Genomic DNA, 16189 nt, shown 5'->3' on the forward strand with positions numbered 1-16189 from the left:
CCAACGTCCTATACAACTGCAGCAAAACATCCCTGTTCCTCTACTAAAATACTCTTGCTATGAAGGCCAACATACCACATGCCTTCTTTACTGCCTACTGTACCTGTACGCTTACGTTCAGTGATGGTTGCACAAGAACAGCAAGGTCTTGCTGAGTATTCACCTCTCTCAATTTACACCCATTCAAATAACAATCTGCCTTCCAATTTTTGCTATTGAAGTAGATAATTTTACATTCATCTACATTATACTGCATCTGCCATGCATATGCCCCCTCACTCAGCCTGTCCAAATCACACTGAAGCATCTCTGCATCCTACTCACAGCTCACCCTCCAACCCAACTTTGTATCATCTGCAAATATGGAGAAAAACATTTAGTTCCCTTGTTCAAATCATTAATATATAATGTGAACAGCTGTGGTTCTGGCACAGATCTCTGCTGTACCCAACTAGCCACTGCCTGCCAATCAGAAAAAGACCCATTTATTCCAACTCTTTGCTTTCGGTCTGCAAGCCGCTTTCTTTCCATCTCAAGACACTATCTGCAATCCCATGCGTTTTAACTTTACATAATAATCTGCTTTGACAGACCTTGTCCAAAGTCTTTTGAAAGTCTAAATAAACCACTTGCACTGGTTCTCCCTGGTCAAATCTACTAATTACATCTTCAAAGAATTCCAGTAGATTTATCAAACATGATTTCCCTTTCATATATCCATGCCGACTTCGTCTGATTAAACCACTATTTTCCAAATGCTGCGCTATGAAATCCTTGATAATGGACTCTAGCAACGTCCCTACTACCGCTGCTTTGCTGACTGGTGTATAGTTCCAGTTTTTCTCTCTACCTCGCCTTTTTTTGAAAATCTTTTTATTGGCTTTTCTCTTGTTTGTAAACAGCTGTGTGTATACATTACATTTTTCTTGCCCGTGCTCATTTATTTACTGTACAGAGGAGGTTTATTTTGTCCTTCATTTAACTAACCATGTACATTTCATTGCCCTCTGGATCGATCCTCGTTGCTGGCCTCAAACAGATTTTGGAACACGCCGACAAACTGCCCCCAAGTATCCAGGAAGCCTTTCTCCGACTCTTGGATGGCATACTTAATCTTCTCCAGGTGGAGAAATTCCGAGAGGTCAGCAAGCCAGTCTGCAGCTATGGGTGGTGCTGCCGATCGCCAGTCGAGCAGGATTCTCTGGTGTGCAATTAGGGAAGTGAAAGCAAGGGCGTTGGCCCTCTTCCCCATGTGTAACTCAGACTGCTCCGATACCCCGAAGATTGCCACTATTGGGCATGGCTTCACCCTCACCCCCACAACCTTGGACACTGCCTCAGAGAAGGCTATCCAGGGCCCAGCAAGTTTGGGGCAAGTCCAAAACATGTGGGCGTGGTTGGCCGGGCCCCTCTGGCACCGCTCACATTTGTCCTCCACCTCCGGGAAGAACCCGCTCATTCGGGTTCTGGTCAGGTGCGCTCTGTGCATCACTTTGAGCTGCATTAGGCTTAGCCTTGCACAGCAGGAGGTGGAGTTGGCCCTGCTCAGCGCTTCGCTCCAGAGTCCCCATCCTAGCTCTGTCCCCAGTACGTCCTCCCATTTTTGTCTGGTCTCGTCCAGTGGTGGTCGAGCTATGTCCAGTAGCTGTACATATATTTTCCCACATAGCCCCCACTTCTCGCTGCTTGGGCCTATCAGGTCTTCTAGTAGTGTGTTTTCTGGGGCCCCAGGGTACCCGACTGTCTCTTTGCGAAGGAAGTGTTTTATTTGGAGGTGTCTCCTTTTGTTAGTTTCCACTTCCTCGTCAGTTCATCCAGTGTCGCCAGTCTGCGCCCTATGTAGAAGTCCCCAACTGTCAGTGTGCCCCCGTCCCACCTCCACGCAGATGGGGGCCATTTTTGTGACTGCCGCAGATGGGGGCCATTTTTAGCTATCCTGAAGTGCTGTCTTAACTGGGTCTATGTTCTCAGCGTGGCTGCTACCACTGGGCTTGTTGTGTATCTTGTTGAGGAGGATGGGAGTGCTGCTGTAGCCAGGGCCTGGAGGGTCGTTCCTTTACAGGACGCCCCTTCCATTTGTACTCAATCAGTGTTGGGTTCTTGTACTCATCCTCCCCCACTCTTTCTGTCGTTGCTGCCCAGTGCTAGTATTGTAGGTTTGGCAAGGCCAGGCCCCCTTTGATTTTTCTTCTTTGCAGTGTCTGTTTGGGAATTCTCGGGTTCTTACCCCACCCACGCAAACGCCATGTTTACACTGTCTACGTTTTGGAAAAAGGCCTTTGGGATGAAGATCGGAATGGATCTAAACAGGAAGAGGAACCTTGGCATAACATTCATCTTGATCCTTGCCAGAGGAGTGGGAGTGAGCCCCACCGTTGAAGGTCTTTTCTTACTTTGTCCACCAGGCTGGTCAGGTTCCACTTGTGGATCTGTGTCCAGTTTCTGGCTATCTGGATGCCCAGGTAGCGGAATCTGTTCTGGGCTGTTTTGAACGGGAGCCCCTCCAGCTCTTTCCCTCCCCCTTTGGGTTCACTGGGAATGCCTCGCTTTTGCCCAGGTTAAGTTTGTAGCCCGAGAAGGTTCCAAACTCTTTTAGTATTTGCAGTATTGCCTTCAGTCCCTCCTATGGCTTCGAGACATAGAGGAGCAGGTCATCTGCGTAGAGTGAGACACTGTGCTCTCTGTCTCCTCTCCGGATTCCCTTCCAGCTTTTTGCGTCCCGCAGGGCTATCGCCAGGGGTTCAATCGCTAGCACGAACAAGAGTGGGGACAGGGGGAAGCCCTGTCTTGTTCCTCTCTGTAGCTTGAAGTATTCCGAGCTGGTGGTGTTAGTTCGGACACTCGCTTTGGGAGCGCTGTACAGGAGCCTCACCCAGGTGGTGAATCCCGCTCCGAGCCCAAATCGTTCCAGTACCTCAAGGAGGTAGTTCCATTCGACTCTTTCGAAGCCCTTTTCTGCGTCCAGGGAGACGATCACCTCCGGTGTTCTCTCCCCGGGTGGGGTCATTATTATATTCAGCAGCCGCCTGATGCACGCTGTGAACGGCCTACCCTTGACAAAGCCCGTTTGGTCCTCTGCGACCACCTCTGGTACGCAGCCCTCCAGCCTTTTGGCCAGGACCTTTGTCAGTATTTTCGCAATACACGTTCAGCAGTGACATGGGTCTGTAAGATCCACATTCCGTCAGGTCTTTGGGTATCAGTGAGATTGCGGCCTGCCCTAGCATGGGGAGCAGGGTGCCCCTTGCCAGTGAGTCTGCAAACATGTCTCTAGGTGTGGGGCCAGGACTGGTACAAATTTTATTTGTAGATGTCTGCCGGAAACCCATCGGGTCCCGGTGTCTTCCCGCTTGCATGGAGTTGATGCTCTCCATGATCTCCCCCAGGTCTATTGGTGCTTCTTGCTCCCCCGTCTGTCTTCCCCCACAACTGGTAGTTCCAGTCCGTCGAGGAACTGTTTCATCCCCGCGTCCCTGTTGGGGGGCTCAGAGGTGAACAGTCCCCGGCAGAAGGTCTCAAATGCCCAATTGACCTCCTTTGGCTCTGTTACCCTGCTATCCTTACCTGTGCTATTTCTCTTGTGACTGCCTGCTTTCTCAGCTGGTGAGGCAATAGGCGGCCAGCCTTGTCTCCGTGTTCTTAGAAGGTCCCCCGTGTCTGGCGGAGTTGGTACACTGCTTTCCTAGTGGTTAGCAGGTTAAGGTCCATTTGCAGCATTTTCCTCTCCGCCAGCAGCCCTACGGTCGGGGCCTCGAAGTATTTTTTTTATCAACCTCCAAAATGGCGTCCACTAGCTGTTGCCTGGCCATCCTCTCTACCCTGTCTCTGCTTGTCTTGTAGGCTATGATCTCACCTCTAATCACAGCCTTCAGTGCCTCCCAAAACGCGGCGAGTGATGTTTTGGTTGTTACTAACGTAGTCACCCAGCTACCTCCCTTCTTGAATAGCAGGCTTATAACACAAACGTGCATGTCACACACCACAGAAACATCGATCTATTGCCCTCACAATTGAATCCACTATGACTATTGCATATCTACACCCTTTGTTCCTCCCGTGCAGCAGAGCCAACCATGGCGCTACGGATTTGATTGCTACTGATCCAGAAAGGCCATTCCCCTCAGCAGTATCCAAAACGTTTTTTCTGTTTCGCAGGGTAATAGCCACACAAGATTCCTGCACTGCCTGCCTAGTCTTCTTGCTCTGCCTGGTGGTCACCCATTCCCTTCCTCCCTATGGAGTCTGAGCCTGCGGTGTGACCACCTCTCTATACGTGCTATCCACAATACTCTCCGCCTTGCGGATGCTCTAGTGTCCCCAGGCGCCACTCCAGCTCCTAAATCGGGGCTTCCAGGAGCTGCAGCTGAAGATACTTCCTGCACACATGCTGGTCCTGGGAACTCAAAATATTCCTTGGTCTTCCACATGGAGCAAGAAGAGCAGGCCATGGATTGGAGCTCCCCTGCCATGTCTTACCCCATTAAATTAAATTAATCTAGGCCCACAGCAATGTGGTTGCTCTTAAATGCCCTCAGGGAAACAAATGCTAGCCCAGCCAGTGGCACCCAGATCCATGTAAGATTTGTTTTAAAAAGGCAGTACCCTGCCTGTGTGGGGGGAGGGGTGGGTCACTGTTAATTAGCCTAGGAGAAATAATCCAAACTATACGTTTAAAAAACTTCAGGCACAATCACCTGATAGAATAATGGATAGATTTAATACAACTAATATTATAACATGCAACTAATTATTAAAAAATAGCCAGATTAATAAAGGTTTATGACCTGAGAAGAGCTGGCATGCAATAGCTTCTCTGTTCTACTGCTGTATCAAAGCAGAATTTATTTTCACCCAGCTTGAAAATTATACCAATCTCCATAATGTATGGTGACACACAGAGTTAAAACATCAGTCACTGGCATAAGTATGCTTTCGAAAGGGAAATTCTTCTGGGAAGAAAAGTTATTTTTCACTCGTGGATGTCCTTAACCATTAGCAATAGAAAACAAAGCATCAAATAGCTCCCCTCTGCAGCCACCTTTGAAGTTGCAGTTAGACTCTGTTGAACATTTTTTAATGAAACATTAGAATTTAGAAAACAATTTCAGCCTGTAAAACAGTTATGACACTGGGACGCTTTCCTTTGACAGAAACTCTCATGAAATTGACAATGGGAGCAGCAAAAGCCTAGCAGCTCATAAGTAGTATTCTGCATGGACAATGAGAAATCATGCTGGTTGAGGGTTTAAAATCTTTTCAAAAGCACATATGCGCACACAAAAGATGATTCTCTTGATACTCTCCTCCCTGTCCAACATGGGCCTTCCCCACTTAAGTATACTACATCAAGAGCAAATAAAACTTTTTTTTTCAAAAAGAGGGTCAGTCAACAATAGATTGTATAAAGCAGCTGACAACATTCTCAATTACGATCATATTTGACCTATTTAAAATATAAGAGAGCAACACGTTTCACGTAATAAAATTATGTGGCTGAGTCTAAACAGAATTTGAAAATACAATACATCTTGAGAAGCATAGCAAATTATATTATAACAGTTGTACACGCAACCTTCAAAATCAATTTTTTTATAACCGTCAAGATTTTTAAGAAGCCTCTTAATGCACAATGCTGGAGCTCAATTTTAATGCAATGACACCACCTACTGGCTTCTAAAGTACTCTACTGCTACTTGAATTCCATTTTTAAAATGCAACATGCAGGCTTAAAAGCAAAGCAGAAAATAATTTAGGTATTGCAGCTTGTACTACCCTGCTGTATGTACTATTTTATTTATGTAAACCTGGGATGTGCAGTTAGATTCTGTACATTTTATTGGCGATGGTTGTAAGCTGAAGGGAACTGCAAAATACACAGTGGTGGAGCTAATAAATAAATTATGCTGCACAAGGCTCAACGTCCTTCAGTGTTAAAAACACCAATTATGCTACACTACAAGTTTATGTATTTTTCAAAATAAGTTGACGTATCTGATGTTCCTGCATTGGCTGGGTGCATTTGTGTCTAGAAACAGAACTGTACATGCAAATTCACAACCCTTTCAATCACGGAGTATCTCCTCATCTCAGTCCTAAGTGGCCAATCGTATTCCAAAATTGTAATCCCTAGTTCTATTCCTTCCAGCAAGGAGAATCAAACCCCCAGGATTTACCCTATCTAGCCCCTTAGGATATCACTTCTCATTTCCTAAATTCTTGGCAATATAGGCCTGTCTTCTCAATCCCCTCACAGGAATCAGTTTAGTGAACCTCTGTTTCGCTCACTCTACGGCGAGTACATTTCTTCCTTAGGTAAGGAGACCAGTCCTCCAGCTGTGGTCTCAACAAGATTCGATGCAACTGTATTAAAACAGAACTCCTTTATGCCAATGCCTCTGTAATTGATTGTAGTGTACGTTCCATTTGCTTGAGCAATTACCTGCTGTATCAGCATGTTACCTTTCTGGATTTGAGTAGGACACCCAGATTCCTCTGGATATCAATGTTTCCCTATTCTCTAAATGTCTAAAAATAACCTTGCTTTTCTAATTTTTCTATTGAAGCGGATAATTTCACATTTCTCTGTTGTATTTAATCTGCCATATTCTTGCCCAAATACTTAACCTGTGCATATCCCTTGGAGACTTCCTCCGTGTCCTCCCTACAGCTTATTTCCCCATCTAGCTATGTATTGCCAGCAAACCTAAATACGTTAGTCAGTCTCCTGACCCAAGTATTTGATACAAATTCCATATAGCACTGATCCTTGCTATACCCCACTAGTTACAGCCTGCAAAGCCAAAAATGGTCCATTTATTCATTCGGTTTTGTCCCCAAACGAATTCTCAAACCAAGCTAATATATTCTCTCTATTCCCATGAATCCTAGTTTTGTATAATAATCTCATGTGATACCTTATCAAATGTTTTTTGAATATCTAAATACACTACATTCACTGGTTTCCCCTTATCTACTCTGTTAATTAAACTCTCAAAAAAAGCTATAAATCAGATTTGTCTAGTGCGTATTTCCATTTTATAAATCAATTTTGACTCTGCCCAATTGTAATGGTTTTCCAAGTACTTTGTTACTCCACTCCAAATAACAGATTCTGATATCTTCCTTACCACTGATGTCAGATTAACTGCCATAAAGTTTCATGTTTTCTCTCTTGGCTCCTCTCTTGACAAGGGAGATTACCTTCCAATCTGCAGTGATCTTTCTAAAATCTACAGAATTCTGGAAAATTAAAACTAACTCAGCACCTCAAAATCAATGCATCCAATGAAAAGTGCTAACTCAAATATAGTGTTACAATAAAATGATATTCAATTGACCCTTCTAAAATGTGCGGACCGTAACCGAATGTAATTTTCTATTTCCTTTCAAGCAAAGAATGTTGAGCGATCTTAAAACAAAATCACTCACCCATAGTTACATATGGTAATGTGTCAGTTGATCCATGTGGATAAATACTATACAGATGGGGGCCAGTACAGTCTACTCCACCAAGTACTAGTGCTGCACCAATGTATCCTTGATATCTAATTCAGAAAAGAGGAACAGATTATTTATTTGTTAGTAGAAGTGCATACATGGAGGGCAGTTGATGATTCCAATTCAACCTAACATATCTGCTGAAAATATACAACAACTAGATAGCAAATGGCTCTGAAGTAATGTGGATGAAAATACAACAGCAACACTGATATGATATTCAGCTGTTTTCTGAACACATAGCACTTAAGAATGAAAGGCAAGGAACTTGGTCACGGGCTTTCAATGGCACTCTGCCAAAGTCCTCTAGAAGGTACACAGATTTGAGCTTTCTCAATTTGTTGGGGAGTGCCCTAAGTTTGCTGTTTCATCCAAGAACAAGAACTCAAAACATCAAAATTTTCCACCCATACCTCACACAAAAATGGCACACATGTATAATTTGCCCTCAGTTTCAATATTTATCAGAATTAGCATAGAGAATTAGAAATATGCATTCCTTCCTGGCTCTGCTACTGAAATCAAATCTTACCATCCAATATATTCCGTACATCAATCGTAGCCTGCGACGCTATTGAGATTACCAATTTGGTTTAGTGTGGTGCATTTGAATTTTGAAACCTAACATACGTTTTCCCTCATCCAAACACAAATTAAAAGTGACCTGAAGTTCAATCTGCTCTTAATTCAAAAGCAAAATACTGTAGATTACTGAAAATCTGCAACTAAAGGTGCTGAAAACACTCAGCAGGTCACACAGCATCTCTAAGAGAGAAACAGAATTAACATTTCAGAAGTATTATCATAAATCTACCCACAGGTGCTGCCTTTCAAGTGAGTATTTCCGGTTCTGAATTCAAATTAACTGATGGTAAGAGGTTTTAAACAACAGGTTTCTATTTTGTGTTACTTAGTTTCTTCAATGTTCAATGAGCCAACAAGTAAATTTTAATAGATGAATAGACTGCACTGGGTCAGAAAATATTGGGTCAGCCGCATGATAAGGGAAAGAAAATGACCAAAATAAAACAAGAATTTTGAATGGACGCACTTGATAATTAAATACAACATTTCAGTCATATAAAGTTTGAATTAATGTGATTCTCAGTAAGAAATTGTAAGTGAACACATTATAGATCATTTAGCAGAACAGAGAAAAAATAACCCAAGATAAAATTTGTAGACAATTTAGATAGGTATGTAACGGTAATAGTTGTGATAGTTAAAGCCCAATTATTTTTTTTATATAAAAATTTTTTATTCTCCTTTTTCACATTTTCTCCCAAATTTATACCCAACAATAAACAATAATCAGCAATGAACGCAATGTCAATCCCCATATCAACAACAATCCCACCCTCCCACCAAACCCCCAAACAGCAGCCCGCATGTTAACGTAAACAGATAACAAAGAGGAAACAGGAATCACCCATCGTCACCATTAACACATAGTCCCCCTCTCGCCAACCCTCCAAACACCCCCAATGTTCGATTTAATCCAATTCTCGAAAGTGCATAATGAATAACGTCCATGAATTGTAGAACCCCTCCATCCTTCCCCTCAGTTCAAATTTGACCGTCCCAAGAGTCAAGAATTCCAGCAGGTCCCCCTGCCACGCCAGGGCACAGGGTGAAGAGGTTGATCTCCATCCCAACAGGATCCGCCTTCGAGCGATCAACGAGGCGAAGGCTACAACATCTGCCTCCGCACCCTTTCCAACCCTGGCTGGTCGGACACCCCGAATGTGGCCTCCCAAGGGCCTGGGGTCCAGTTTCACATGTGGCATTTTAGAGATTACCCTAAAAACCTCCTTCCAGTAATCTTCCAGCTTTGGACGGGACCAAAACATATGGACGTGGTTTGCGGGGCCCTTAGTAATTATAAGAAAAACTGGGCTAAAAGACTGTGCCCAAAGTAGGATAGGGCTCTTTGAATGCATCCAGGACTGTTTATTTAATCGCATATTGATGACTGTTAAAGGAAGTAAAGCCAAATCAGGTTTAAAGGGTTTAATCTAGTGGCGATGTTACTGGGCTAATAATCCAGAGACCTGATTATCCAAAAAAAAAATGGTGATTTAAAATTCCACCAGGAAGCTTCAGAATTTAAATTCAGTTTTTAAAGAATCTGAAAACAACTATCATTTTTAGAAAAAGAGGACATTTAAGCATTGCAAAGGCAAAGCACTTGGGTATGTATCTGTACACTGAATATAAAAGTTCAAATTAAGGCCATTGAACTAAAAATTACCTAAATTCAGTGAGCTGAAATAGCCCAGATTAATTGATTAAAGGAAAACATTCAGACAAAGTTGCAGGCCAACTGTGAGAGAGATTTCAATACAATATGCATTGTAGTCTGACAAGGAGCAAAAGGGGCAAACAAAGGGAGCAAAGTGGTTTACAGCACCATTATATATTCTTCAAAAAAAAGGTATTAAATAGAAATGGGGGAATAACAGAGGAATAAAATGCAAAAGGTATTCAATAACACTGCGTAGAATCCAGAATTCTAACAGTGCATTAGGCCATTCAGCCCATTGAGTCTGCACCGACCTTCCGAAACAGCACCCTACCAAGGCCTACTCCCCCACCCCATCCCCGTAATCCTGCGCATTGATCATGACCAATCTGTCCAGCATGCACATCTTTGGACACTAAAGAGCAATGTTACCATGACCAAACCACATAGCCAGCACATCTTTGGACTGTGGGAGGAAACCGGAGCATCTGGATGAAACCCATGGAGACACGGGGAGAACGTGCAAACTCCAGTCACCGAAGGCTGGAATCAAACCCGACTCCCTGGTGCTGTGAGGCATCAGAGCTAACCACTGTACCATCCCTTCGATATTTTCAAGTGCACGGGTTATTTGTTTAAATTTGTGGCTCTGCACAGATAGTAATTTAAAAGGCCAACTTGTGCATGGCCTGTGTGAGGACTTTTGGGAAGCCTGAAGGGAATATTAATGTTAAAGGTACAATCAAAATAAGATTAGGTGTGCTAATTAGCATATGAAAGCAAATTTGTGGTTAATATAAATGGAAAGTACCAAGCTTTCTAATATAAAGGCATAAGAAATGAAAAGAAAATCAAAAGGAGGAGGTCATTTAGAGGGGCCATGCAGGCTAAGTATTTTGCGTAACTTATTACAGAGAAAAGTGAAAGTAGGACTATAGAAATATCCAAGAAAGATGTAATGGATCACTACCAAGGTATCCTAATTTTATTTTGTTGTACATGGCTATTCATTTAAGTGCACACGCCTTGTAAATTTGTGTGCATGGCCTTCCATGTGCAATATCTTAAAGGGGTCTACTTGTGCACAGCCTGGATGAGAATCTCCGGTTTGTTGTACAGTTGCATTATTTATTGGTCATATTAGAATATTGGTCACAACCTATAGATAAATATTCATAAGGATGGTTCAATCTTTTTTTTGAAAAATATATTCATTCAAATTTTAATATTTTATCAATTAAATATGTAACACACATGACATTTACAAAATAAAACCAACCCAAAATAAAACAAAATCCCAACACGCACTCTTCCACCCAAGCAGTAGATAGCAACCAGTTATCCAAAATGCAATACAAACAAACCCCATCTCTTGTGGAACCCCTCACTCGCCCCCCTCAGAGCAAATTTCACCTTCTCCAAATACTAGAATTCCATTAGATCGCCTGGCCATACCGATGCACAGGGTGCAGATGTTGACCTCCGACCCAACAGGACCCACCTGAGAGCAATCGAGGCGAAGACTAAAAATCTGCCACCTGCAACTCTGCTAAGTCCGACACCCCAAATAAGGCCCCAAAATATATTGGTGTAGTATGCTGGAAGAGGGTTTATTATCACCTTATCAGAACGCATACAGCTGAGCAATGAAAATAAATGTTCTCTTCCATTTTGCTTACTTCCCAAGAAGAAATAAAAAAACTAAAAACTTTACCAGGCTCATATACCACACATCCCAGAATAGTAAGGAAGGTTGGTTGGATAGTTTTTGGAAACTGTTTTCATGCCAAAGCACTAGGAGGGTAGCAATTGGTATAGCCCTGCTCAAGAAAAAAGTAGAAGACAAATAAATTATAGGCCAATTAATCTGTTCTCAGTTATAGGACAAAGTTCATTAACACTTCCAAAAGCACAGATATTCAGGTATAGCTAGCATTAGTTTGTAAAGGGCAGGCCACACTTGACTAATTTAATTGGATCTTGGAGGAAATCAAAGACTGCACAGATATAATAATGTTGAATGTATAATTTTTCAGAAGTTGGTTGATAAAATACCAAGAGACAATCAAGGTATATGGTATTTAAGGAAATGCAACCTTGTGGGTACGGGTTAGATGAGGGACATAAAGCAAAATATAAATGTTTGTTCAAATGACATGGTGAGAATATTAATAACCCCAGGGTTCAGTGCTGGGACCGTTCTTCTTATATAAATCACTGGTGAAGTTTGTGATGCAAAAATTGAAAAAAGGACAGGGAGCTGTATTATAGGCATAGGTGGAGACCACATCTAGAGGATTGTGCACAGTATTTGGTCTCCTTATTTAACAAAATATGTAAGTGCTTTAGAAGCAGTTCAGAGAAGGTTTACTGGACCAAAACTAGGAATGGGACGGGTTGTCTCATGATGAAAAGTTGGAAAAGCTAGGTTTGTATAGGTTTGAAGAGCAAGAGGTGACTTGATCTTGTGTTTCTATTTCAGATTTCCAGCATCCACACTATTTTGCTTTTGGACCAAGACTAATCACATAACTGAAATTCTCCGGTACAATTCCCTGCACATCAGTGGAAGTGATGAGGTACAGCCTCATCTAAGTGGCAATGGTACAACTGCAGTGGTACATATTGCCCATTCTTAGGATAAGTGATTGGTTCTCATATCATCCTCTCACCCAATAGCCACCATGTGCAAGAAATCCAGCTGGGTCAGACTTCCCCAACAACCATTGAGATGATCAATCTCGATTGCCAGAAATTAATGTTTATTGGGTGGAGTGCTTTTTAAAATAAATTTCGAGTACCCAACTATTTTTTTTCCAATTATGGGGCAATTTAGTGTGGCCAATTTAAGGGCAGCACGGTCGCATTGTGGATAGCACAATTGCTTCACAGCTCCAGGGCCCCAGGTTCGATTCCGGCTTGGGTCACTGTCTGTGTGGAGTCTGCACATCCTCCCCGTGTGTGCGTGGGTTTCCTCCGGGTGCTCCGGTTTCCTCCATAGTCCAAAGAGGTGCAGGTTAGGTGGATTGGCCATGATAAATTGCCCTTAGTGTCCAAAATTGCCCTTAGTGTTGGTGGGGTTACTGGGATAGGGTGGAAGTGTTGACATTTGGTAGGGTGCTCTTTCCAGGAGCCAGTGCAGACTCGATGGGCAAATGGCCTCCTTCTGCGCTGTAATTCTATGATAATCTATACTCAATCCACCTAACCTGCACATCTTTGGGTTGTGGGGGGTGAAACCCACACAGACACAGGGAGAATCACTGTCTAGTAGCATCTTGTATTACAGAATAATAACAATCAACAAGCCTGCATTTGCCTCAGGATTTCATTCTATAAACCACCCCATCTCTAATGCACAATGGATTCCACAGCAATGTTTTAGGGGTTACAACATGCTACGGCTAATGATCAGAAAAACACATCCTGGCCTACATGGGCAGTCAAAGACTATCATCCTATTGGCCAGCAGGCAACAGGGCTAAGCGTCTCTCCAGCAGCAACATCTGTATTGCTGGCAGGGTAGCCATTGCTTCTGTAAGTATTACGAAAACCACTGTTAACGAGGTGCTGGAGCCTCTGGGAGGCAGCAGCTTACATACTTATCACATTGCTGCTGAAGTGGAGACTGTCAATTAGCAACAGCAGTTTAAGGTGAATCCATATAAATCCCAATAGAATTACAGAAATCCTCAGCCTGTTAGAAAGCAGAATTCTAAGTTACAAGAAATGGGGCAATTTAAGCATTAATTGCAATTGCACCAAGTTTTATTTACCTGAAAAGCATTTGCTTCAGCATACGATTTGCAGTAGCTACACGTGCAAGGCGTCCGGTGGATAAAGCATGTAGCTCCAGATTGGATGAGATCAGTTGAGTGGTCATCTCGGTGTCTGCAGCAGTACCAGCACCACAGCAACTAAAGGGAATTGCAGAAATCTCAGCCAGTTAGAAATAAGTGAAATAAAAGGTGATGATTTTAAGAACTGCTAATAATTGCTAGAGGGAGCACCCGCAGACAGTTAATTAATATGTTTTATTATACATGGTGAATGGTGTCAGTAGTGAGAGAGACTTTAAAAATATACCACATTGAGCCACCTAGTAGATGGATAGGAAGAGAAAGAACGCAAAAAAAAAAAGAAAAAAGACAGTAAGACAGAAAAGAAAAAAAACGGAAGGAACTTACACTTGCAGCAAAATAAAGGTGAGATACCCTGCTGCAGTGATATAAATTGCAGGATAAATACGGAACCATGAAACACAGGATAATCCCTTAGTCTTCCTCAACTAGTGACTCGGAGTATTTTGCTCTCACCTGAGAAGGCAGTTAAGGCCTCAGTTTAATGTCACGCCCAAGGCAACACTCCAACAGAGTAACTCCACTAAAGTATCAAGCTGGGTTATGTTCTCAAAACTCTGGACTGCGTCTTCAACCTATAGCCTTCCTGACTCAAATAAGAGTACTACCAGCCCATCTTCATGACGTTGGACGCAAGGATTCAAGGACTAAGTGAAGCAGGGTTAAGGCTGTTGGATAATTGGACCCACTAATATTTGCCAATGTAATTCAGGTCCATTATGTCATACTTTTCTGAATTTATCTTAATTAAGTAAGAGTGCCCATGTTGAGTTGTTATTTCCCTGTCTGGGGCATGCACAGACCAAAGATAAGCCATTGGTCATTTAAGACTGATGAGGAAAAATGTATTTACTTCAAAGTGTTGTGTATCTTTGAAATTTTTTTTATTTCAGAGGGTTGGGAATGCTCCGTCATTCAGTATATTTTAAAAACAGAGATCAATAGATTTTGATCTCTCAGTGAATCAGGCGTGGGTTTCCTCCCACAGTCCAAAGATGTGCAGGTTGGGTAGATTGGCTATGCTAAGTTTTCCCTTAGTGTCCAGGGATGTGCAGATTAGGTGGGGTTATGGGATTGCAGGGATAGGGTGGGAGACTGGTGAGGGTGCTCTTTCAGAGGGTAGGTGCAGACACAATGGGCTTCCTTCTGCACGGTAGCAATTCTATGATTTCTACAATCTAGAAAGGTTTCACAATCAAAACATCACAACCTCGATTTTCACTTTACAGAAGTTGATTCCCTGCTGTATATTTTTCCTTAAACAGCATTTTCTCGCTTGACATCAGATCTAAGCTTTCTCACCCAATTCTAAGTAAGACTTTAACATTTGCAAGATAACAACATTTGGGAAGGTCTGTCATGTTTTCCGAGGCATTCAATCTGTGTGATAACTAATTTGAATTCTAGCCGTAGGGTCCCACTAGTGATTAGGCTTTTAAATATGCAACACCTTTTATAGCTGGCAAGGCAGGTGGAGAAAGTGGCAAGAAAGCATATGGAATGTTTTTTCTTCGTTGGTCACGGTATTGACTACAAAATTAAGAATTTAATGCTAGAACTGCATAAAACGCTGGTTAGCAACAGCTGGAACTGGTGTACAGTTCTGGTCGACATGTTGCAGAAAGGAGATTGCACTGGAGAGAGTACAGACGAGATGTACATGAAATTTGGCAAGGTTTGAAACTTGCAGCCATGAAAAAAGCTTGCAGAGGCTAGGGTTGGTTTCCTTAAAACAAAGGAGGCTGTGGTGTGACTTAATTGAGGTGCAAGATTATGAAGGATTTAGATAGATAGAATTACCAGGGGTCAAAGGCTTACGGTCATTGGTATAAGGATTAGAGGGAACACAAGGACACACCTCTTCATCCAGTAGGTAACGGGTGTTTGGAATGTGCCGCCTGGTTTGCTGATGGAGACAGAAACCTTCAACTCATTTAAAAAGGTACCTGGATGTGCACCTGAGGTGCTGCAACCTGCAGCAGGTACCGGAAGATGGGATTAGAATAGGCAGCTGGTTATTAAGTTTTCGGCCAGTACAGATATGATTGGGGGATTGGCCTCTTCCTGTGCAGAATAACTTTTCTATGGTTCAATTTATTACTTACTAAATATTGGGAGCAATGTAGTGAATCTTGGCGCAGTTTTTATCAGCAACAATCATGCCTTCAGTTGCTCTTGTATCAGCACCCAGGATTACTCCATCCTTAAAGAAAAGGGTAAAAAATAATTGAGATTGTTTGCTTGAACAGAATATTCTAAAAGCATATTTAAAAGCTATTTTACTTAAATTAATAATTTACCCACTGAGTGTAATGAAGCTACTTTCCACAAAGTAAATTTCTGATTTATTTTAAGGCTTTGAAAAGTATGAGCCATGTCCCGCAATGATGTGGTTTATTTATAGCTCTATGTAGGAAAGTAACCAATGTTAAGTTCTAACTGCTTGAAATTAAACCAATGTAAGACTGGCATGAAGAGATTGTGTTGGCTTACACCAAAAATTGGTGTTAATTAATGACCCTCAGTTCAAAAGACAAAACAAAGTTCACAAGTCATAGATCTGAAGATGTAACAGTGCAGTTTAAAACAA

General features: G+C 42.3%; 1 protein-coding gene across 1 annotated transcript in view; it reads right to left on the reverse strand.

Moving 5' to 3' along the window:
* LOC119955546 (proteasome subunit beta type-7-like) overlaps window positions 1–15842 on the reverse strand; it is a 70047-nt gene extending 54205 nt beyond the window's left edge. The window contains exons 1-3 of the mRNA XM_038781822.1: window positions 15705–15842; window positions 13516–13656; window positions 7429–7544 (exon numbers count right to left, since the gene is read on the reverse strand). Coding sequence (XP_038637750.1) covers window positions 7429–7544; window positions 13516–13656; window positions 15705–15760 — 313 coding nt within the window. The 5' untranslated portion in view covers window positions 15761–15842. The remainder of the gene's footprint in view (window positions 1–7428; window positions 7545–13515; window positions 13657–15704) is intronic.
* Between the last annotated feature and the right edge of the window lie 347 nt (window positions 15843–16189).

Source organism: Scyliorhinus canicula, chromosome 21, assembly GCF_902713615.1.
Source record: "Scyliorhinus canicula chromosome 21, sScyCan1.1, whole genome shotgun sequence".
Lineage (NCBI taxonomy): Eukaryota > Metazoa > Chordata > Chondrichthyes > Carcharhiniformes > Scyliorhinidae > Scyliorhinus > Scyliorhinus canicula.